At 42.9% G+C, this 24,794-nt stretch overlaps 2 protein-coding genes across 9 annotated transcripts in view; one reads left to right on the forward strand and one right to left on the reverse strand.

Annotated features, from left to right (window-relative positions):
- Positions 1-547: 547 nt before the first annotated feature.
- Positions 548-24,660, reverse strand: LOC104325851 (calcium release-activated calcium channel protein 1). Of its 2 annotated transcripts, none has more exons than XM_069794746.1 (2): positions 24,253-24,660; positions 548-3,836 (listed from the first exon to the last, which is right to left on the reverse strand). In XM_069794746.1, exons 1-2 carry the CDS (start codon positions 24,517-24,519, stop codon positions 3,270-3,272), a joined length of 834 nt encoding a protein of 277 aa, XP_069650847.1. In that variant the 5' UTR covers positions 24,520-24,660; the 3' UTR covers positions 548-3,269. The 2 variants fall into 2 exon arrangements, with proteins under 2 accessions (XP_069650847.1, XP_069650846.1); XM_069794745.1 differs by lacking the exon at positions 24,253-24,660 and adding an exon at positions 16,499-16,864.
- KDM2B (lysine demethylase 2B) overlaps positions 16,362-24,794 on the forward strand; it is a 127,059-nt gene continuing 118,626 nt past the window's right edge. For 2 of the 7 annotated variants that reach the window (XM_069794733.1, XM_069794734.1), the window contains exon 1: positions 23,724-23,858. In XM_069794733.1, coding sequence (XP_069650834.1) covers positions 23,808-23,858 — 51 coding nt within the window. In that variant the 5' untranslated portion in view covers positions 23,724-23,807. Of the gene's footprint in view, positions 16,562-17,709; positions 17,783-23,723; positions 23,859-24,794 lie in introns of those variants that run through there. The other 5 variants (XM_069794738.1, XM_069794739.1, XM_069794735.1 and 2 more) reach the window with 4 other exon arrangements.

Consider the following 24,794-nt stretch of genomic DNA (forward strand, 5'->3'; position numbering starts at 1 on the left):
CCAGCACTCAATGGCACTGCGTGTTTCTACCCAATGCCATGGACCATGCGCCAAACACGCAGAGCTACGGCAGTTCTGATCTGCGAGGTGCTGCTGAACATCTCCCATAAGACCGAAGGAAGGTGACACTGCAGCTGGCTGGTGAAAAACAAACTGTGGGTGAGCGGGTTGTTAGTTCACCTGATTAATACCGTGCTTCCAAGCCATCGCCTCTTGTTTATACAGTTCATTCGATCCCTTGACTCTTCATGTTTTCTAGGCTGAAAGATAACCTACATTTCTATTTAAGCACTTGGAGAGAATAACAAAACAACATGCTTAGTCCCAAGATTTAAGGAGTGCTGACAGGAGGGAAAGCATGTCAACTACATTATATTCTTTACACCTGTCTGGATGAACAGGAAGTTTTATCTTTATATGACTGAAATGAGTAACTGAACATATTTAAGAGATCCTCAGAAACACACAGTTAGGATTAGCACAGTCTAGCTGAAGAGATAAGGGATAGAGAAAATAAGCATATTTTAGGCCTCTAGATAACAAATAATCAGCAACAATTGAGTATATTTTATTTCATTGAAGTATTTTATATCTAAAAAAGTGATATACAATAACCAATGTTTAAAATGCTTGAGGTGAATGCATAATACCATTAGTATAAATAAGGGCTAAAAAAAAATTTCTAAGTGCACTCTTAAGGTTTAGATCTAGTTACTGCCTCTGGCACACAGTTACGAGGCTGTGCCCACGGTGTAACTTTCATGACCGTGGAAACGGCTGGAAAATGAGAGAAACATATTCGATATCATGGCTTAAAGTGCAGAAAATAGTCAGAAAAACAGCTGTAGTAACAGCACCATTAGCTCAGAACCTACCAGCTTGAGAAAGTTAAAAATAAGGTTGTCCCACTAGCTTCTAATTCTGTATTTCTTAAACAAAACCAAAAACCCCACACTTCTCTGTCACTTTGTAAAAGATCCACAAAATAAAGAGAAATTCAGCTACTTATCCAGGACAGCAAGTAATCTTACAAAATAAACTTGGAAAATCTATTTTCTGGGCTTCCATTCAAAATAACATTGTAATGTTTAAATACACAATTTATGGACAGAAGCATAATCTTTAAGCCTGACAGCACCCTTTTAACCATTTGCTCTAGTGTGAATATTGAGTCAGGTTTTCTTCCTTTACTGAGGGTTTTTAAAAGTCTTCTTTCCTCAAGACAGGACTAGTATTCCAGTAAAGGATGAGAAAATATATTTTGTGCCTACTACTAAGATTTCATGTTTTGGAATGCTGCTTCATTCCTTCCAGTGCTCCATGAATGAACACCTGTGGGACTGCAGTCACAATTCTCACCATCAGCAGATTTACATCAGTAACAGAATATATTTGAAGCATAATGTAATGGCAGAGCTAGAGAAAATCCAGTTTGGCCTCTGTACGCCAGAAGGACTTGTGAAAAGGGCAAGTGGAAAGCTGTTTTCTGCTTGTGAACCGAGAATGCTGCTGCAAAAAAAGCCCAGCAGGTTTTTTTACAGTTATTTTTCAGCATACAAACACACCACGGGTAACCTTGTCAACACTTTCCACTGCGGTGGTGCTGACATGAGAAATCAGTCCCATTCGCTTCATGAGGCTGCTTCAGTAGTAAACACACTCTGCCACTCTAACTCTGTAGACACATCCTACAGTTTGTAAATATGTCAGGATAACCTGAGATGGAGGTTGGCCGTGAGAGACCATGTTCAGCCCAGGCTCAGGCAGGTACAGCTCCACTGTATTGTCACGTTCATTCCTCTCTAATTTCAAAATCCCAGGTTTCTTTTCCACAGTGTTAGCTACGATAGGGAGGTCAAGTTTTGTTCCATTAGACTTGAAACCTGCCTCAGTTTGTGTTCAAAAAACAGCTTTTACCCAGTAAAGCCCAAAGCTGCTCTGTAGAAGAACTGCATTCGAAAAAAATTCCACTTCTAGACATAGCTAGAATTACTGAAGCAGCCCAGGACAACTGCTGCAATCTTTCTTGGACAAACATCTTATCTAAGAGACCAAATGGAAGTTTTTGTTTAAAGAGGAAATTAAAAAACGACGCAGTAGCCTCGCTGTCACAGACATGTGTCTGAAAGTAAGCAGCAATATTAATTACAAATAACCTCCTTTCATAAATAAATATACATAGAGAAAAGTAGTCTTCCAGATCCTTTGGAAGCAAAAATGTGTAACAAGTTATCAAACACAACACTTCAGCAAGAAGACGACTTTTTCTAAACAAGGAAGACCAAGGCATAGCTAATTACTTGGGAATCCAACGCAGAGAAAGCACCTTTTGCTGCTTGTATCTGAGGATTTATTAAAAATATATATTTAATATAAAAGTATAAAATAATTACTACTTTGGTTTGGAAAAAAACAGCAGTGGTTCTAATTATCAAGCAAAAAAATTATCCAGTGATAATCTCCATCTAGTTCCTTCTTTTCAAAAAAAGATTCCTAAATGGGAAACAGGCAAGTCTATCTCTCCAGATAATATGTGCCGGCTCGTGAGAACTTTAAAACAGTTATTGCTTTTATTTTCTTCCAAGGAAGAGTAGAGTAGAGTCTCATTCCTACTCATGTGGCCATACCACATCGCAGTAAGACTAGTCATGGATGTTTAGCAAGTTATAAAATGTGTAACTGCCACGGGAAAAAGGCGCTGAAGAAATCAGTAAAGTAATAATTACTTGGCAGCAAAACATACTGGGGAAAGTAGTGGGAAAGCTTTCACTTCTACCATCTGTCAGGCTTTCTAAAGAGAACAGCACTAGCACTGAAACCAAGTGCTAATTGCTGCATATCCCAAGTAATTTGTATCATGCCATGCAATATGGATCGGACAAGCAGTATCTTCTAGTAAATGCCAACATCAAATAAAGAGAGGAGAAAAAAAAAAAGCTTCTCTACCCATCTCTAACAAATACCCAAATTTACAATGTTATCTTCCATGTATTATACAGCCACCATTCAGCATTAAAAAGAAGCAATCTAGACAGTGTTCACAAGAGGGATACATATGCAGTGCAAGCATACCCCACCATCCATTCCTGCAGATGTCAGATAGCCAAAATTTTATGAAAGGAACATTTTTTTTTCCTCTCTAAAGGGTTAGAACAACAATCATAATCTCTCCTTAAACAATAATCAACGGCTCAACCAGTTCATCCACAGGGGAGTCAATCTAACATGGCAGAAGCAGAATAGTGGGTTTATTTTCTTTAAGCACAGGTTTATGCAAAATGGGTAACAGCTGAGGAGATAGTATCACCTCTGTGATCCAGCTGATCCTGGAGCCGTGCAAACTCAGCAAGTTCATTCAGTTCTTGAAACTGCCTGTCTGTTTTATGGCTCACCAGTGACCTGTAGAAGTGGACTGCAAACACAATGAAAATCAATCCAAAGGGAACCATAATAGACGTTGATGCAATGGCTGCTGCCTGTCCTGATGTGATGGTAGAACTGTTGCCCTGGAGTGGATTATCAGTTTTCTTCTTTAAAGGAAGAAACTTCACCCAGCACAGTAGCACCACCTCTGCCAGAAAGAGCAAAGTCCCAATGACAGTAGAAAATGCCCACGCAAGCTCAATGTGCCGATGCATACGCTCATGAGGAGATTCCTTTACAGAGTTGAGATTATGCACATTGCTAACAGCCTCTATATTTGGAAGAATGCAGGTACTTATCATGAGTGCAAAAAGGTGAACTGCAACAAGGACAGTAGTACAGGCACTGAAGGCTATCAAGAGACCTTGAGGGTAGTCATGTTCTATATCTAGCTGAACTTCTACCATAGCCACCTGAAAAGGAAAGAAAAGAGAGATGCAATTACCTACATTACATATTATTTGACTATAGACTATTTTAAGTTTAAATCCTGTTTCCAGAAGATCATCTGGTCCAGACAAAATAATAGCTTGCATTTAAATTTCTCTTCATGTCAATCTGTGCTTTTTTCATTAGGTCCAAATTTAGGTCTGAGCACAGGCCACTATTTTCATACTTACTGTTCTGTTGTAGAGCAAACCATCAGTACGCATAAAAGCTCTTAACAGCATAACCACCTTGCCACCTCCAGCTTATTCCAAGAAAACAGCTGAACTTTTAGAGTCCAAGTATGTTGATCACAAAGTGAAACATTTCTTCTTTCCTGGGTTATATTGTAAAGGCAACTTTTGATCTTTCACTATAGATTATAAATTTTGCTGGGTATTAGGAAATGTTTTGTGCCCCATACTTATGTAGAATGAATACTGTACGAAGTATTTTGAAGTAGGTATAAGATGAAAGCCTGCGAAGGCAGCAGACTGTCCATCACAATTTTGGTGGTCTTTTCTCCTTGGATTTTTTTTTTTTTTTTTTTTTTTTTTTAAGTTCTAAAGAGCCCAAGGCTTTCATTTGGAAGGTCACCTTTCCATGGGGCTCTCAACTATATTCTTTCACTCAAAATAATTATTTAAGCAGACTCTAGAATGCAGATCCAAAACATCAAAGTCTCCACAATGTCCATGGCAGCCAAACAGGCCTGTTCAAGGCTGGAGGAAAGACAAACAGTTGTCTCCCAGAAAAGATAACATAGAATGCTCCCAGATAGCACTAGCTACTCTTACTCTGGAAGCTGTCTAGCCTCATCTCTGGGAAGGCAGTGCTATCTCATGAAGATGCTCCAAGGTCCAGTCTTCCACTATTGTATGCAGCCACGCCCTTTTATAAACTTAGATCTCCAAGCATGCCTGTGCTTAAGGAGCAGAAATTAGCATTAAATAACAGCAGGAGGAAACTCATAAACCCAGCTCAAATATTTTTGACAAAGAAAATTAACTAGAATGCCTTTTAACAGTTTTTTAAAACTGTCAGGTGGTTTCATGCATGTGCAATTGATAAGCGACATTAATCCCAGCAGCCCTCTTGAAAAGTAATCTTTCCTGATAAATTTGCCTTTCAGACAAAGCGCAGTTCTGAAGAGGGAATAATGCAACAACGCCTCTGTTTAGTGCTGTTTCTCAAAGGATCTCATTAGACAAAATATGCTTAAAATGCAGAGAAAAAAAGCTAATGGCAATCTTAAACATAGACACGTGCACCATAGAAGGAAGATGTAGAAGCTGCCATTCAGCACAGTTCAGACTGATCCACACCAGCCCTTGCTGCACCTTGGCTGCCCAGTTTTGATCCTTCGTTGAAATGACTCAACTTGCTAGCCCAGCAAAAGCTAACCTGGTTAAGAAGTGGTAATCTGCTAGTTTAGTAAGCTGAGCTGTTTCTGCAATGCCTCTGATGAACAATGAAGCTGGCACAGGCCCATGTAACTGAGGAGAAAGCAGTTGTACCAGGACCTTAGACTCTTGGCAGCACTAAACCATGAGCGTAGCTCTCCTGTAACATACCAGTTTGCCATCAAAAAGACCAAGAAATCAGGTCGTACAATGCAATGCCTAAAACAAATCAGCTCTTTTGAGTCCCATCAGTACAGGTTTAGCCCATTACGACATGCCATTATTAATGGTTTGGACATTACTCAGCTTATAGCATATGTTTCATACACCCCAATTCTCATCAAGCTGATATGAAGAAATTTTCACAAAGTATGGATGCTGGGAGACATAGAAACCAGCACCCAAAGACAGCTGCAAAAACAGTAAGAATATTCAAACCTCACTATTTTGCAAGAGCTGAGCCAAGCTACACCTAGTCTGGGATCCCATCTTTTTACACTCCCAGAACCAGCATGTTCCAGGACACCAGAACTCTTAACTGCTAACACACCAAATATTAAGACAACCAAGAGTTTTGCTCAGACATGTTTCAACAGGCATTCAAGGCCATTTGCCAATATTTTAATTCCTTTATTGAAGGCTTTTATCGTCATAAGCTGAACCACCCAGACAACTAGCAAACAGTTTCCAAACGTTACAAGAAACTCAAGAAGAAATTACATTAATGCATATACAATTCTTGCCTGAAGATTTAAAAATACCATTTCCCAACCGTGGGAAACTTCACATTTGAGAGGATAAATATTTGGTCGTTGGATCTGTCTTCTGCAGGATTGTTTGTTAAGTCCCAATGCACTCGTAGCATGTTGGGCTTCCTGTGTTTTTCACAGAACAATGAATCCTTCACCACTGAGGATTCATTTCCATACTTATCAGATTTTTTTTCTTGTAAATTTTCTGGTGTATGTCTAGACTCAAAACCATCCAGCATCACAAGACATTTTAGTCCTCTATCCTGGTACTTATTATGTTAACATAACCATGACACTGTTATAGTAACTCACAGAATGAACTCACAAAGTTGGCAAAACTTAACAAACTTTGAAATAATTGGTATGAAGAAACGCATTACCTTGGAGATGCTGCTAGGTGATCATGTAAACTTAAGATAAGTAGAGAGTTAGAATATGTGCAGTATGTAGAACCGAGAACATCTTAATCATTAGGAATAGATAACGGTAGATTTAGTCAATGCTGGACAAGAATCAAGTAAAGACCCTGTCCTTGCCTTACCTTGCTTCATTTTAATACTAAAATCAACACCCACTTGTTGATAATGAGTATGTAAATGTGAGACCACCTAGTATAATGAACTGGACAAGAGCATGCCATGCTCAAAAGATCTTTTTATTATATAAGTCTGTGTAGCCTATCACAATTTTTGCTGTATGTGTTCCCTGGTAACAAAATTGTATAAAAACCTTAACCTTTCTTTCTAAAGGCGTGCAGGTATTTGGAGACCTGGCACCCTATACTGCAGTATAGCAATAAAGACAAATATCTCGACTCAATGTGTTGATTGGCTTATTGCACACCGGGTAAAAGAACCCAACTTTCAGGGCAAAAACACTATTGAAGACATTTTATATTTCCATTAATCAATGTCTCCATGTAATAATGGTATCAAGCATCTGATTTTAAACGTCAGTCAGACTCTCTTAATTCCAATGTACCAGCTGTCCTGGAGCTACTGTTCTCTTCCCATTTCAAGAGAGTACCAAGAAGAAATCTTTTCTTCCTCTTCTTAGCCTAGCCTGAGCTAAAAAGAAATGCTAAATAATTACATTTAATCTAAATGTACCTATTTCTGATTTGGCTATAATTACATGCAAGATCAAAACAAAATCTTGCAAGACACCAACTTAATTTAAGTAGTATTCAGGTACTCGGATAGCTCTGTGCCTCGATAACCACTGACAGAATCATATGGACAACTAACTATTAAAAGGAAACGCCCAGACCAGGAATCCAAGTTTTCCTGGGTCAAAAAGACTTCATTTTAATATTGCTAGGTGTTTCCCTAAAAGAGTGACCCCAGGAGTACCTACAACCATTATACACTGATGGGATAGCTTAAACCCGCATTCCAGCTACACAAGCAAGGCTTCAGTTCACACGGCTGACAAATACACTAATACAGACCTGCTTTGCACAGGAAGCTTGTTGTGTAGGTAGGTCCCAAATCATCTCTCAGAAGAAGAGTTTCCTGAAAATCAGCGAGACTGCAGTTGTTACTTCAGACTTGCCACAATTTACCCCACGAGCAGGAAGGGTGTGACTTCCTTCAAGTCAAACCATACCACGCAATTACTTACTGTAATTCCAAGTGTACTCTCTCTATAAGAATAATTATGGGTAGCATCAACATCACTTGAAAGGTAACCTAAGTACTAGTCTTCTAACATGCAAAATAAGCTGGCAGCCGAGTAGCCACCACCATACACACTGCCAATTATTCCCAGTTTGGGATGCTAACAATGTGCAAATAAGGCAGAAGCAGGGCAGTCGGCCATCCCAACCTTGAAGCCTCGTATACACCCTCGCTATATAGCTGAAAGCTACGGGAGGGAAGGCCACGCATTGCAAAGCGCCAAGGAGAGGGCAAGCTCCCAAAGGAGACTTCAGGACCTCCTCTCCACAGCTGGAACAAAAGGGAAGAGTACTAGCTGCATCAACTGCTGGGCCAGAAAAGATCTTACACCAAAGTAAATAACAGAAATGCTAAAAGGAAGAAAATATCCACCTGCTTTGAGATAAAGCACCACAGTTTAGCAGCTTGAGAGACTACAGTGGCTTGAAAAAAAACTTCTATTGATGCTGAAAGAATCACAGCTTTACAGGCTCAGCCCTCCAAAGGATGAGTGTAAGAGACCACCAATTTGAACATTCAGGGTATACTTACAAGACAGACACATTAGGTGCATCTCCACAACACACTGACAACTCTTTGCAGACCACAAATTCTCCAGCAAGGGATTTTGATGTTTTTCTTAAACCGACCAGTGACAAAATGTGATAAAAGCTAGAGGGTATGTGCATAAGAAACAAAAGACACAAGAGTTTCACAGACAGGACAGGAAAAAATGTGCTTACAGGTGTCTCTGTCCAGCATAAGAGAAAATGCATTAAGTTGCAGTTGTAAATGGCACTGGTGTTAGAAACACCCTAAAAGCAGGAGTGGGGGAAGCAAGAAAACACTTCTCTTTCCCATTCATTCAGGATTAATAGATACTTCAGTACTCAATTCAAAGGGAGACTTTTGGGGACGTTGTAGGATGCAGAATGCCTGAAGGATTTCAAAGTCTACTGAAGTTGATGAAAAGTCTCCAGGGGGGCACAGCAAAGCCTCCCTATGTTCACACTTGGCAGTGTAACTCCAGCTTGACCCATAAGTGAAAAAATCAGTTCATGTTTTCTGTCTTCTTAAGCTGTCAAGGAAGCTAATTTGGGAACCTTTTCACTATAAACCAGCAGAAAACTGCCAACTCTTTTCAATTGCAAGCCTCTGTTCTTTACTTCCTGGGCCAAGCTTGAGCCAGGCACCTAAAACAAAAAGCTCCATTTTCATTATAAGGCCCTGTGCCTGTTTTCAAACAGTGAAGCAAAGCATCAGAAGTTCTCTCCTTTGCTCATGCTGTGATTTCAAAACGCACAGATCACAACTGCTCTTGTAACGTAACACTTGCAAAAACAGGACCCCAGTGAGCTCATCTGCTGAGATCCAAATCCATGCAAAGCCTGAACTCATAAGTACATGCTGATGTTCTACACAGGAGGATGTTTTCCTGTGTCGTCTATTAGGTTTCTACGCTGGTTCAGAAGACAGGCCCCTCAGGGCAGGTCACTGATGTCTGCACAGCGTCCAATATAACATGTTTCAGCACCTTCTCCATCACCACTTTCAAAGCTTCTTTGAACACTTGCTGCATGATTTCTACTGTGCTGCTACCAAGCTGCAAGCATCCTGCCTTGCTGCATAATCATAGAATAACGTAGGTTGGAAGACACCTCAAGAGGTCATCTAGTCTAATCTCTGGCTCAAAGAGCTAACTTTAACTTCATATCATCCTGCAGATATGACTGACAGATTTACTACAGCCCTTGACAAAGCTGTAAATCTGAAATATGGTTCTTGACAAAATCAGAGGACTCTCATGATGTTAGGATGCAGGACTGGAGTTCTCATAAGCCTGAAGAAGGTGGGCATTCAGATGCTTTCAAAGATAACTGAATTTGGGCACAGAATCATGTTAAGGCTTCCGACACCCCTGGCTTTCAGAGTCATGGCAGCCTGAATATGACCATGGTGCAAGAAATTTAACAACTTGCTCTCTAGAAGAATCTGCATTTCAATTTTATTTAATGTTTATTATCCTGAATTAAGTTTGTTTCACTTACATGTGTATAATGTTTCCACATCTTATTAGACCAGAGTGGCTTACAAGAAGCTCCTGCTTTTAAAGGAAAATCAAAATCCTGAATGCTCTGAAGGTTTCTATCCATACAAGAGCACTTATGTGGTGCCTCTGACAAATGTTGACTCCACTGCTTCGCAAGAAGTGAGCTGTGATATACTAATAAAACAATTTTCACCAGCAATAACAATTAATATAAAGAACCAGTCACATACATAGCTGCAAATGAAGCTCATATTGCTACCAAAATGCAGGATAAGCAACTGTCCTGGTTTGTTACTTGTTCCTTTTTACCACAGCAGCAGGACAGAAATGAATGACTTGCTTCAAATTTTAGCATGATTCCCCAGTTTTATAAGCTACTAGACAGTTATGTTGGTTTTAATTCCAGCATAATGCAAGCTTCAAATTCAATTACTGTTTTAAGATAGGGGGTTCTGAAATAAGAAGTATCCAGGGAAAATAAAACATTACAGACAATGATCAGAAGAAAAACAAATGGTAGAACTGTAGTTAAGAGCCACCCATGTAGCAGGTCATATTGAAACTCAAGACTTTCAAGACACAAAAAAAGGTAACTGCTCTTTGTTACCATGTGTAATAGCAACAGCAGTGAACACAGTATCTGAGAGCTTTCTGACTTAATCACAGGCTTACACCTTTTTCTGAGTCAGTAGCCACTGCTGTGGAGAAAAGGAAATAAAATACCTTATCTCAAGTAAATCTGTATCAGCTATTTATAGATTACTTCCTCTCCTCCCCTTCCCCGCAAAGATGACTCTGAGCTCTGGTCAGCAGGAACATAACGTGGGCTGTGAGCCTGTGCTATAACTGCCATACTATCTCTCACAGTATCAAATACCAGCATTAACACAGAGCTGCAAGTCACAATTGAGTTCAGCACGCTGTGGATAAACAGCTTCAAACAGGACAGAGCCACAGCTAATTCAAACACCTCGCTGCTTCTCCACTAGATACCTGATTTTAGCTAAATACGTTCTGTAACCAGGGGGCTCTAGTCAACAACTACTGATGGCCCTGTGGTACGATGGCTGTAGATTTGTCTCCCATACCTCACAAGATGCTATCTGACCAGCGTAAAGCTCCAACAACCACAAGTGCTCTCCTGTCCTTTGTATCTGACAGATTCAGACAAGAATCACAGAGCAAGAAACCAAACCTATTAAAAGTTACTAGGTTTAACTATAGACAATCTTGTAATGACCCATTTAATGGAACACTTTGAGAAACGCTGGCTCTTGGTATGATCACATTCTTACTATGTCTACCACTCATGCAGTTAGCTGCCTCACAGATTGTAACAAGCAAAACCCCTTCAGAAAGGGCAGTGTCAGCTTCAAACATCAGTCATACTAAAGACATCAACCACCTCTTAATGAACACAAGTCTAGAATTATCTGTATACCCTTGCAAGACCGTTCTCACCTCCTCTTCCCTGGCCACAGCTACCATTCCCAAATTGGAAACTAATTAAAAGGACAAAAGAACTTTTATACAGTCTAGCATGTCAGGAATGGCTTAAAAGAAAGCTGTGTTGATCAGACATCACAGTTGCATTTTGTAACAGTCCATCCGCACAGTGAGAGGAGGTTGTGAATCTTACCTCAAGAAATGTATCAGTGCTACACCACCTTCACCTCGCTGGACCAACACACTCTAAGGTAAAATTGCACATGGTGATCACTGAAATATTTCCATCAACACTTATCTGCAGAAATATTTTCTTACCTTCACTTGTTGCAGCTAGGACTAGACTTGACTGCATGTAGTTACAAGTGCAAGTGACATTTCATAGCACACGCTACTCTTAGCAGGAAAAAACACCCATGCACATAAAGGAGGTTTCTCCCAAGTCTGGAGGTTCACATCACATGGTTATTTGAAAAACAAATTCCATCTTCTACCCCATTTACTTGTCTGTATGTGAGACCACAGGGGAAAGTTGAGAACGAGATGGGTGTCTTGGCATCACTGGAAATTAGCACTCCTCTGGCTGGCTCCTCAGCTCCCGAGTTGGTCAGCCGGTCTCTGTTTTCCTGACAGTACTATTCACTCCCAGAGACAGAGTTGCAGAGCCAGGCTCTCACAGAGTGTCTGCACCATTTATCAAGAGTTATAAACAACTCACAGAAAGACTCTGTATAAGCCAGAATCAGTCACCAGAAATTAAAAAAGGTAAGTCAAAATAATAATCTTAATACTTGTTTTATACAGAAAAGAATGTAAGCATCATTTATCCACTAGTCTAGAATCTTGACTCTGTGTATTATTATATGTTGCAGAATGGCAAAACACATTAATATTTGCTAAAGCTAACACTGGAATACAAATATGGGATTTAATTTTATTTTGCTAGTAAACATGAAAAGGCAATGCCCATATAATAGGAGTAACTGCATCTTGAGAAGGTAGTATCTCTACACAGTGTTACTTACAGTACATCTATTCAATAAGTACAAGGTCAGATTAGACAGTACAGCAGGGAGAAGAAACAGCACATCCTCCAAACTACAGCAGCCACAAGCAGCCACTCACAGCTGCTAGAAGACAGAATGCCAAGAGCCCCAAATACTCCACACTGCCTTGGTCATCTATAACCTTGAGACAGGGATGTTCAAAAGAGCAATAAAATGTTGCTTTCATGACTGAAACACAAGAAACCTTTCACGTGGTGGAAGATCCTTCAGAGCACGGTTCTAATCTCTAAGTACAATAGCAACATAAAAGGCAAGCGGTGGCAGAAGCCATGAAACTGGGCTTGTAATGCTTTCCTGCAGGTTACAAAATGCCGCTGTTTCATGTTATCCTACCAGCAATCCAGTTAAATACAGCTAGAACAACTTCTACAGAGAGACCATTTTAGTACTTAGAACCACAGAGTAACTTTTTCTAGACAAAGACCATGCTGTCTTGAGTATCTGTACAGCACTGACAGCAGTGGGGCCAGAGTCCTACCTAGCATTGCTTCAATTCAACATCAACTGTTATTATGGAAATCAGTTTCATAAATATTTATCAGTGTAGTCAGTCTTTTACAAAACATGACTGAGGCTGTCTTCAGAAGACCATATTGGCTATATTTCAAAGGCAAGAGTTGACAGTTCTTCAATGATACTCAATATTTGAAGCACATATATTACCATCTAGACAACAGTCTAGCCAGCTTGAATCATTAGAGGTATTTAAAAGAAAACTGTGCTGTCTGGTAAATAACATTCTCCAAATCCTAAATATAATGAAGCCAACCATAGCACATAATTTAGACCCCTAGTTTAGGCTTGGGTATTTTCACAAAGCTGTTGATTGGTGGAGGTAGGCGATGTTTGAGTTTTCCAGTTTTATAACTGTTGGGATCTAACAACTTCCCTAACATTTGTGACTCTAGTATCATGATGTTGTTATACTACTGTGTGATGCATCCCTGGTGACAAAATTATGCTAACAAGTCAGCTTAATTGTTCAAACAAAAATAACCTGCCAGCAGCCTGTCTACACTGGAGCTCTTGATACTGCTACTGTAGGTGTGGATGAGCTAGTGTTTGCAATATTGGATACAATCTGCAAAATATTTCCAGCATTCAGATAAACTGGATTAAGAAATAAAAACAGATAAAGCCAGGCATGGAGGGAAAAAAAAAACACAAAACGCACCATACATCAATATCTGGTATATAACACACAAGTGAGAAATAACTTCATGCCTCCACCAGCACATGGAAGGAATCCTCTGTTCTTTCATGGACTACATACACCCTACAACCTACAATTTATTTCTTTACCTCTAACAATTTTGGGGATTGATATTACTTGCTGGCCCCATAAACTGGAAAAGCATACTAAATGCAAGATTATAAGCTTCATAGATTTCCTCCTAGACCTATGGCACTGGACGATAGCATCCATGGAAACCTGCACAAAGTAAATGCTCAGGTTTACTTGCGGGAGCTTAGCTCTAACATCAGTTTACTATAACCAGACCCTGCAACTGTTTCTGAAGCTAATGGACAGTGGCAAACTGTGATGTGTAGCTCTAAAACAAAACTAATTGTAAAACAGGTTTTTAATCTATCTTCTCTGTGGAAGCGTAACACTTGCGAGTTTGCAACCTGGCTGAGCATTTCATACTCTACACATCACTGACCCGGGCAATCTCTTGACTTTGGCATGCATGATTTAACCAGGGTATGGGTAACCAATCTTGACGTAATAAACTTTGCAAAATGGCTGCAGTTATACACAAAATCAGTCCAAAATAAAGGAGCGGTTTAGCTGGGATAAACTTAGGTCATACTAGAGGATGCAAGTACTGTTTAATTAAAGAGCAAGGATCAATGGGGCTGGCTTGGAAACAAGCACATTCCACTCCTGACAATTCCCATCAATTTGCTGGGTGGTCCTAGATATGTCATTTAGGCTCTTTCTTCCTTGCATAGATAGGGAAAACAGAGGAACAATTACGCTTAATTGCTGTTGTAAACTTTAGATCCAAGACTAGATTGTACTTTAACAGCATTTTGTTCAAACACCAGGTGCCAAAGAATCTGCTGAATTTAGTAAACAATGCATAGGCGTGACAGCAGAAAGAAGGCCCTGCTTTTCAAGGCAGAAGGACAACTTTAAAAGATAAGCAAAGTTATTCAAAAGAAATCTAAAAATACTTGAAAGTTAAGTCAGCTCTTCTGAAAATAGATGAGGAAGTCTCAGCTAGAGGACTATCTGTCATAGCAAAACCAATGAAGCTACAAGTTGATTTCCAGCATGATCTTGTTAAAGTAAGAAAAAAAGTGGATTTTTTTGAGGGGCTACTTCCGGAAAATTAAAATACAATGAATGTTCACATGTAACATTCTTGGCAACTAGAGATTTTGTTAATCGGAAAAAAGTGGCTTTTTCCTGAAATACCCTAAACAACATAAATTCAAAAGCAGTTTTCAACTGCAGGACACTGAACTGCTAGAAGTCTTCTAGAGAATCAAGAAAGAAGTAGAAGAAGCCTCACCTCATACATCCATGGGATTTTGAGAGTCCACATAGCATATAGAGAAAAGCCAAAAGGATTTAGGAGATTAAGTATGACTTTTAAATAATGGTATTTTTATTAATGGAGATGCAACCTCCCTTAGATGAAAACGTGTAAAACCCCCAAAACCGCAGGTTTTTTTCCGTGTTGTCTCTCTCAGTGTAAAAGCCTGACTCAAGAAACCACCCTGACAAACTGCTTGACACAGGAGAACGGGCATACAATAAGGAAAACTCATTAGCAGCAGCAGAGTATGAGCTACCAGCCCCATGCATGTTACCCAAGGAGAACCAACTCAAATATGCCGCTGCACTAACACAGTCGCCTGTCAGTCAAATGAATAGCAGTCCACCACCACCCTTGAAGAGTTGTAGTCTGTTTTTAGCCATTAAAGGAGGGCAGTGACATTTATTAGACCATCAGAAGGCTGCTGCAGACCGGCTGCTATGTTTTCAAACAGCATCCTCTAATTAGAGCAATGGCTCTTAAGGGGAATACACCTTATGGCTGAAAATACCTTGTTAAAAGCGGGGCAAAAATCAAAGCAAAGCAAGTCAGAGCTGCATAATTCGGTTTTTACAACTACGAAGCATTTTTAACACGAATGAATAAAGGGGCCGACTGCATAGTTAGCAGCTCAGTACATTAGAGGACTGGACATGTGATGAAACCTGTAAGTTACCAAATTTCAATCTATATGGAACCTTCATTTGAGACAATTCGGATTACTAGACTACGTTTCTGTATCAAACGTGAAAGCAAAAAACATGCTAACAAAAAAGAAGTTTCTAAAACATGTACAAAACTCCAAACTAAGCAACACTCAAGATTTCCTTAAAAAACAAAGAAACATCACAACTTCAAATGTCTAATGACGGCTGTAATGAATCGGGGGGACACCGTCAACTTTAATCAGTTATTTTTCCTCATCCACCTAAATATAGCTCCAGTGCAACACCTGCCCTCGCATCGGTTTGCACGACGCGTGCGGTTGTGTTCTGGGAAGAAGAATGGGAGTGCAGAGTACCACAACCTTGGAAGAGCTGTGGACTTTCTTTGCTCTTGACGCCAGAGCACGAAGCGAAGTGAAACGCCGAAACCCAATATGCTCACCTCCCTATTTACAGCACCGTACGGTGCTTCCGACAAGAGCAAGCGGCAGGAACGTCCCGCCAAGTGTGATTTCTGGCGTGCCGAGCATCCTCCGCAGGAAAAATAAGCAACGAACAAAAGTCCTGCACGAGGTATGCGAGCTATCCGGAGGAGAAAAAAGCCGCGAGGCAGCTTTTACCTTGCGGCACGACAGCTCTCCACAGAAAACGAGCTACCGATACGAGCCCACCGGGGCATGCCGGGGCACCTCACCCGGCCCCGCTGCACCCGGGGCGGCCTCCTCCTCCGGCCCGGCCGCCGCCCGGGTGCGCTGACACCGGCTGCCCGCAGGGCTGAAGGTCAGGGCGGGCCGGTCTGTCTGTGGAAAAGGCGTCAGGGCCAGGGCCCGCCCCGCTTCCCGCCGCCCCGGGGTGCCACACGCCGCCTCAGGGGGCTGCGCTCGTCGTCCCCCCCGCCCCGCCCCGCTGCGGCCACCGGCCTGAGGGGAGACGGGGAGTTCCCCGGTCAGAAAACGGAGAAGCGGCAGCACCGCTCCCCGCACCCGGCCCTCTGCCGCCGGGGAGGCCGCGGGCCGCCTGCCAGGGTCCCCTGTCCGCCGGGCGAGGCCGGCCGCTCACCATGGCGAAGCCGGAGAGCAGCGCGGAGGTGCGGCTGGAGGCTTTCAGCTTGGCGCGGCTCAGGTAGAGCTTCCGCCAGGACAGCGCCTGCATCGAGTGCTCGTTCAGGCTCATGGGCTCCGGGCGGCGGGGGCGGCGGGCGGAGGAACGGAGGGGAGCGGGAGAGCACACGGCGGTAACGGCGGCTCCTTCCGGCGAGCAGAGCGAGGGCACCAGCTGCGCTAACACCCCATAGCGCCCGGCGGCGGCTCCTGCCGGTGCTGGGGCCCCTCCTGCTGCTGCTGCTGCCGCCGCGGCGCTGCGAGTCTGCGCGCCCGTCGCCCGCCGGGCACCGCCCCGCCGCCGCCTCATTGGGCGGCCCGGCCCGGCCCGGCCCCCAGCCCCGCTCCTCCGCGGCCGCTTCCCGGCAGCCCCTCGAGGGAGCCCGAGGGCGGGCGGGCGTCGTGCTCCGGAGGCCGCTTCCCGCCGCCGCCGCCGCCGCTGTGGTGAGAGGGGAGGCGCGCTGAGGGGGGCGCGGCCTCCTCGCTGCCGCCCGTCGGGAGCCGTGAGCGGGGCCTGCCCCTGAGGGAGGTGCGACCCCGCCGTCCCCCACCTCCCTCAGCGGGGGCTGTGGAGGGCGAGCGCCCGCAGCAAGGCCCGGCTGGAGCCCGGGGGGGGCGGTCTCCGGGTGGTTGCGGCAGCGGGGCGGGTGAGCAGTGTTAGGCTGGAGCGTAGTTGAGGGGAATCTGTAGCTTCTCAGTCAGTTTTGCGTACCCCTGTGCGGCGGCGGGTGCCCTGCCGCGTAGAGGTGCCGCCTCCGCTCAGGGCAGAAAGGGATGGGGTGTCCCCCTGCTCCATCCCCACTCCTTGCTGCCTTCCCTCAAAACACAACCACAAGGCCATTTCTCAACTACTTCCTTCATTAGCCTCCCCTCCTAAAAAGCTTAATCGTTTAATCTACAGCTGTCCTGTGGATCTAAAACCAGTCTGAGCACCCACCCTCACTTCCAATTAAAACTGATAGACCTAACCCTTTGTCGCGTATTTAAGGTCTTCATAACCATTTTGTACACCCAGAGCGCCTGATAAACTTGGTTTATTATTAGCAGGCAGCTGATACGGTTGATTAAGCAGAACATTTCAACAGATCTGTATGCCAGCGTTGAAAGATTTTTTTATTACCACGTTCATGCAAACCCTTTAAACCATTATTTATTTTTTGTGTTTTACAGAGGGGAAAATGAGGCATATAGCAGAACTCCATAGCAAATACATGGCACAGTTATGAAGATGATTTCTGAAAAGGTGAGACTTAATACAGTGCTTGTGCCACCTCAAACTTGTGGGTCTGGAGAGGTAAGGGACATGTAAGAAACGAACCTGTTGCTATCGATTTCCAATAAGAAAAATACGATTTTAGCAATAGAAATATTACTGGACAAGGATACTTTTACTATTTACAGGTACTTGGATGGTCACCTAGGAGCTGAATCCCTGCAGCGCTCGTTCCATTAGAAATCAAAAGCATTGGTGATTTTCTATTGTGTTGAAATTTTCCACCTTATTTACAAGTAGGAAAAATGCGGCACATTGTCTTCCACATTTTTGCTTTGTTCTTCTCTTCACACCTTTATCTGATTTGCAAGGTCATTCATTTACTTATGCACAGTAAAGGTGTATGCACAGTAAAGGTGATGACAATCTATACCAACATACATCACATAATGCTTTTCTTTAACATGGCATTCTTTTTAAAAAAAGAAGTAGTTGAAGCATCCAAGAAAAAAATCTTAACGATTTGAAGTCTTCAGAGGCATTCCCTGAAACTACCCTTCCTTACCATGTAGATTTGATCTCATTCCCTTCTCAGGAAATAAACAGAGCTTTCTTGTTATAAACAACTTTTGGTTAGATTTTTATCTACAGGGGTATTAAAACACCTCTGTAGAAGAATCAGTTTGACTTACAGTCTTTTCATAAACACCAGTGCTGTTGTATAAATGACTCCGTGGAGTGTTCGCCACCTTCCTTCTCTTCGATGGGTGACAGTACTACTGTATAGGATCTATTTGAGTGAAAGTCCAGCATATGTTAGCATTATAAAATACTCAGTGTGCTTTAATTCTTAAAAAAAAACCCAAAACAACAAAAAAAAACCAAGCAGAAGACCTCATCACCACAATCAGCATTTTCTCTGTCTCCCACTGATGCCTTAGGCTAAGTCTGAGCACCAAATTGCAAAGCAATGAGTAACAACCATATTGTGATTTCATTACCACATTTTAGTTGGGAGAAATGGTAACCATCAAAAACCAGTAACGTACATCTCAAGCAAACATTTAGTCTCTGTCATGTAACTTCTGCAGAATCATACATTTAAAAATATTTTGCATTGTTGCTCATAAGCTATGAAAAATGTTTATGTATGTGTACATAACCATGATTCATTGTTCACTATTTCTCCTCGTTTCTGCACAAAATTACAGTTGAACTGTAACATCATGGGTGAGCACTACCGCACAAATAACACTTAGGTCTTGACCTGTTCTCTAAAATCAGATTTCTCAAAAAAAAAAACCCAAGCCTGCAAGACATACAGCTGGGAAGGACTTCAAGTGTCTTTCTAAACAACTGTATTACAATAGACTTTTTGAACTCACTGTTTCTCTATTCTTCTGTCCATCACTCCTATTCCTGTTTATCAGGAAGGGCTTTGAGAAAGATAGAACAATATTGCACGCTGATTTACTGTTGAGTTCATATTTCATTCAAAGAAACAGTACAGAAAAGGACCTACCGAATCAGTGAAGAAACCTCATCTCATCCCATCTGCTTTTCCAAACCAAACCCATGTGTAATTTTAAGCTTCCAAGCCCCCCAGCATTGTAGCTTTAAAATAAGCATTATTTCCTTTCCTATCAGAAATAAAAAATCAGTTTGTTAAATAGGAAAACATAAATTAAGGACGAAGCCTTCTTCTGCAACTAAAACATCAGGACTATAGCAGTGTACCGTTTTTCCCCCTTTATGTTCCATTTTACAGCTCCATTCTGAGGTATAAACTAAACAGGACAAATTCTTTTCTTTCCAACTCTAATTACTCATTTTTACACACCTCTATACTGCCACTCTAGAGTTAGCTGAAACAAAAAGAGTCAGTCATGCTTAATTAACTCTTGGAAATGCTTCAGGGAGTTCTTCTGAAATCATGCTGGAGTTCAAAGCTGTGGTTTGATGTTACCTCAGATCAGTGCAATTGCGGAAGGCCACCAAAAGGGTGTAGTCCTGTACTCTTCCTTCATCTCATCCCACCGTCCTCTCCATCCTGTAGATTACACGGATCAAATGGCTACAGAGCTTCAGTGAATTGACCTAATGAAAAAAAAAACAACTTTTTTTTTTTTCTTAATGGGTGAGTTTTCTGCTGGATCAGGTCACTGAACTGACTTACCCTGTGGCTGCATGAACACTAGGCCTAATGCAGGAGAAATGAGGGACATACACGCAAGAGAAAGGGAACTGGCTCTTTCAGCAGCAGGCTGTTATTACCTCTAATTAGAGGTAATGTCAACCCATTCTCTGGATCATTTATGCATGAACACAATTGGAGCTGGTGGCAGAAGTCCAAGTTTCTTTCCAGAAAGCCCTGAGAAATCTGTACACTGTCACAAGGGTACTCATAGGGTTTTTTTCTGCTAAAAATGTACTTCTGTATTTTGTGTAGGAGGACTGAGTAAGAAGAATAGGTTCCCTGAGTACCATATGATTAATGTGATACGGTACTGAGCATGCAAAGGTGCTACCCTCTGCATAGCAGTTTTTCTAAAACATGTTTCCAGCTTCACATGCAAATCGCCACTTCCATTTGTTCCTGTTATTGTACCAAAACCAAATCAGGTTGCCACAAAATGGAAATTATGGTAGATCTGCATTAAAAACAACACATTAGAAGTAGAAGTTGCAAAAGGCAAATAAAGGTTTGTCAGCAGTCCCAAGCAGCAAGGAGGTTAAGGCAAGCATCTCTGCAAATCTCATCTAAAGTAGAGCTTAAAGTTTAGTTGATGGAATTTCTGCAGAGGAAAGATTTTGATCTGTCAGGTCTAGAAAAAGTGTATCATTTTTAACTGCCTTCATAAAACAATGAAATTGTTAAATATCTAGTCTTCCATCTTAACCCAAGGTAATATATAGAATGGTAGGTCTTACAGGATAAAAGATATTTTAAAAAATGTTTTAAGATTATGTCAGTCCATTCTATCCAATGGGAAACAGCTATGTTTGAAAGCTCAGTAGGGGTGAAATTAACCCATTTCTTCATACAGCCTTCCCAAGCACAGCACTATAGTTCTTATTTTAGCATGAGCCCTGCAGTAGAAGTTTAATTAAATGACAGCTCCTAGTTTCAAGCTAACAAGGTCAGGATCCAGCACATTGTCATGATTAGATCTTAAATAATTTTTTACAATAACATCCAGCAAAAAAGTTTTAGTGGTTGGTTGTGGTTTTTTTTTAAAGACAGTTCATACTAGCCCCTTTCTCAATAATAACCAGTCCCTTTTTGCAGTATTTATACCTGAAGTGGTTTTTTCCTGTATTTTTGACCATGAAGAAAGCCAGCCTTGTGGCAGCCCTGGCCTGTCTCTGACAGGGCCCAGCTCCAGGCACTGCTGGAAGCCTGCGGCATGACCTGCTCAGAGGGGAAACGAGCCCTAACCCTCATCTGCCAGTACTTAACCTGTGTCCTGAAGCACACGGGTTTAATATTGCTTCTAAATGTTTTTATCCTATCTAATGCAGCTGTGGATATTCTCATCATCCACAGCCTAGCACCCTGCCCCCCCTTTTTTTTTCCCCCAGTTCTTTTAAGTTTGAGACAGGTTTTTGGTTATTAATACACAGATTACAGTATTATTTCAATGGTAACATGAATTGTAGTTTAATAGGAATCATTTCTGTCTTAAAAACAAAGTTAAAAACATGTTTTCTATTTTTGGAGATACATAGATTAAAATTGTAATATTTCTGAAACATAGTTACTTCCGTGCTTCCAGGTGTATGTGATTAATACAGTCCTTGCTGGGTTTGCTTCATACACCAAGCGTCTCAGATTGTTCATGTCCAAAAAAAAAAAAAATATTTAGAAAAATGAGTTGATTTTCTTTTATGTCTCTGTTCTGTCTTTTTTGGTGGACTTCTGTGGAATGGATGGATTATGTGTTTTTTGTCTGATGATTCTCTAGTAACATCCATTTATCTTGTACAAGTACTCTGGCCTCAGTCATACAGATGTACACATGCATTTAATTTTAAGATTGAGTAATCTTGGCTGAGAGGTCAACATATGCCTACATCTCAGGATTATGGATTAATAATGCACTTGCTGTAACAGACATCTGGAATCCACACTTCAATATATAGCCTATACAACGCTTCTATATGATAATAAAGTTCAATCATCTGCAAATAGGGAGATGTTAGAGAAAGATTACATGATTTTTTCAAGATTCTGCAAACACTTATTGGCAGATGCAGAAGGAGCAGCTCACTGCCTTAAATCCTAAGTTAGAACTCTAACCTCTCCTGCCTTTATCCACGTCATGGTTCATTAAAATATGGATGTTTCCAAAGAGAAGACTGGTGAGGCCCGCAAAGTTGAATTTTAATGTGTTTTGTCTTTTGCATAATATGTAATACGTTTCATATAGTACCTAGAACGTAACTGGTTAGGTATGCAAAGGGCAACTCGATGCTATATGAAAATGTTTCTGCTGGTAGAAGCAGACAGCAATAGTGAAGAAAAATGCCATATTTTAAGAAAAGTTTCAGTCTCCGTTTTACTGATCTGAAAATTAAAGCCATGGAAAGACAGTTCAAAATTTACTTCAGAGATTTGTACTGGTTAGATCAGAGCACTCCCAATTTTTGCTGGCCCAGGAGAGAGACAACAGTGAACAAGTACTGTACTGAAGGTAGAAACACAATTATTCTCAATGTCAATCTCAAAAATTGCAAAAAGCAAACCAGAGGAGCGCTGTCAAAGCCATCAGCCCCCAGCCCTGGGTTTCGGTACGCTTTGATGTTCCCTTTCTTGGGGGGGTGGGTGGGTGTGGAGGGGAGGTAAAGGATGTCACTTCAGAGAGGAGCCACACTTTGGAACCTGGAGGCTGTTCAGAACCTGCACTCTGACCCTGCTGTTGCAATCAGATGGTCCTAATATTTGCTCAGCATCAATTTAGAGTAGATGTGAATTGGTGTTCTAGAAATGAAGCCCTCTGATAGTCTTATAAACCTGCAGTATGGCTATACTGAAGATTTTTTGTATCAGTAGCTACTTTATGTAATTTTTACCTACTTTTTCATGCGATTTCTAACTACCTGTTGTACATGCATATTACGAAGGCAATTTTGCTTTATTTAACACCGAATAATACATTATAGAGATTAGAACCAGTTCCCACAAGACAGATGTAGGTGCCGATCTTGGAGCATTTTACGCACCGCCCGGTGTTTGCCTTTGGTCGGGCTCCCTTGCCGAGCTACTTGCCACACGCGTGACAGAGGAACACAGCAAAACCAAGTGTATGTAAAACAGCGTGCTTAACTAAACGCAGTAATTAACCGCAACTCCACATATTAGAAGATTTATTTTCCAGTGTTTGCTACGTTAATTCCCCACTCTTTAGAGGAATCCTCCAAAACTGCGCCTGGGTTTAAAACCTGACGCTGGGCAGCCGGCGCTGAACCCAATCCCCCCCGTGTAAGCAGAACCGCTCAACTTTTAGGACACGTCTCGGGCGACTGCCGTACCCACGCAGGGACCGTCCCCGCCTTTGTGGTGCCCTCCCCGGTCCCGTCCCGTCGTCCCCCCCCTCCGCGGGGCGCCGCGCTGCCCCGCCGCCGCTGCCGCTCAGCGCCTGCGTGCCGCGCCCGCCGCGCACTCGTGACCTAAACACCGCCACGGCGGGGCCGGCGGCCAGCCCAGCGCCGGTACCGCGCCGCTGCCCCCGGACACCGCCAACGCCCCCCCCGCCCCGCCTCGGCCTCACCCCCCCCACCCCACCCCCCTCCGGCCCCGCCAGTGTTTACGTTCCGGGCACTGCGACGCCTGCGCCCCCGCTCCGCACGCAGTGCCTGAAAATGGTTCCTTAGGACTTTGCAAAACGCATCGCCGCCGCCCCCCTCCCCTTCCCTCCCCCTCCTCTTCCCCCCCCCCCCCCAAAAAAGTGCTGGTGCAAAATTGCAAAACTTTAGAGAGACCTGGATGGCTTTTGATTTTCCTCCTCCCCATTTGGGCCAAAAATGCAGGACAGGAACTGTTGACAATTAAGTGATGAAACTCTCCAAAAAAATGGAGGCAGAGAAAGACTCTGGAAGAAGATTGGTGTGTAGCTGGCTTCTGTCTATTTCCTATTTGTGCCTTTTAACTGATTTTGCTTAATTGTTTGCAAAGGGAGAAATGCATGTAAAACGTAGGCAGCAGAGCGACTTAGTTTGCAAGAGAGCAGCTTAGACACTGGGGAAGGGGGTGGAATTTAACCGAGGGGAAGGAGAGGGTGGGACGATAATTTTTTTTTTTTTTTTTTTTTTTTTTTTCTCTCCTGTGGGTAAGGGTTTGTGCTGATCCACCGCGTGTCTGTGTAGGGCTGGCTACCGGGGCGGATTTCCAGGGAGAGATCTGCCGGGAGAGGGGCAGAGCCGCCGGCGGCAGCTGGTGCATCGGGTCCCCCCCCCACCTCTCCCCGCCCCGTTCCGTTCCCCGCACCGGGGGAACCTACCTTTGTGCCCGGCCGACCGTCCCCCGCTACCGGCGGCGTGCGGCGGGGGCCCGCCGCCTCCAGCCCCGGCTCCGCGCCCGCCGCAGCTTCCCCGGGGGAGCGACACCGGCCTCCACCGGGCCTACCCCACATATTCCCCCCCCCCATGCACTTAACTCGTTCCTGTCCCCGGACCCCCCTCGCTTTCGGCGCTGTAAAAGCGCGCAGGCTCCGGCCGCGGCGGAGCAGCGTGCGGGGCTCCGGGGGGCGGGGGGGCTGCGCATCCATCGCGGGGTTACATAAAGCGATCTGTTTTTTAAATCGCGGCTTCCGGTGTGACTATGGAAACACTCGGATTATGTAAATACCGAAACCTGGATGCTGTGCCTCGGATTAAATGATTCGCACCCCTTCCCTTCCCCGGGGAATTATCTTGTGTTCACGTGCAAAAAATAATAGTAATAATAAAAATGATCCGGTTGCTAACGAGCGTTAGCCGCCGTTCACGGTTTTTTACGGGATTGCAAAGCACATCGGTGCTGTAGCTTGCGAATTTTCGGCGA

Source organism: Haliaeetus albicilla, chromosome 10 (assembly GCF_947461875.1).
Source record: "Haliaeetus albicilla chromosome 10, bHalAlb1.1, whole genome shotgun sequence".
NCBI classification, from domain to species: domain Eukaryota; kingdom Metazoa; phylum Chordata; class Aves; order Accipitriformes; family Accipitridae; genus Haliaeetus; species Haliaeetus albicilla.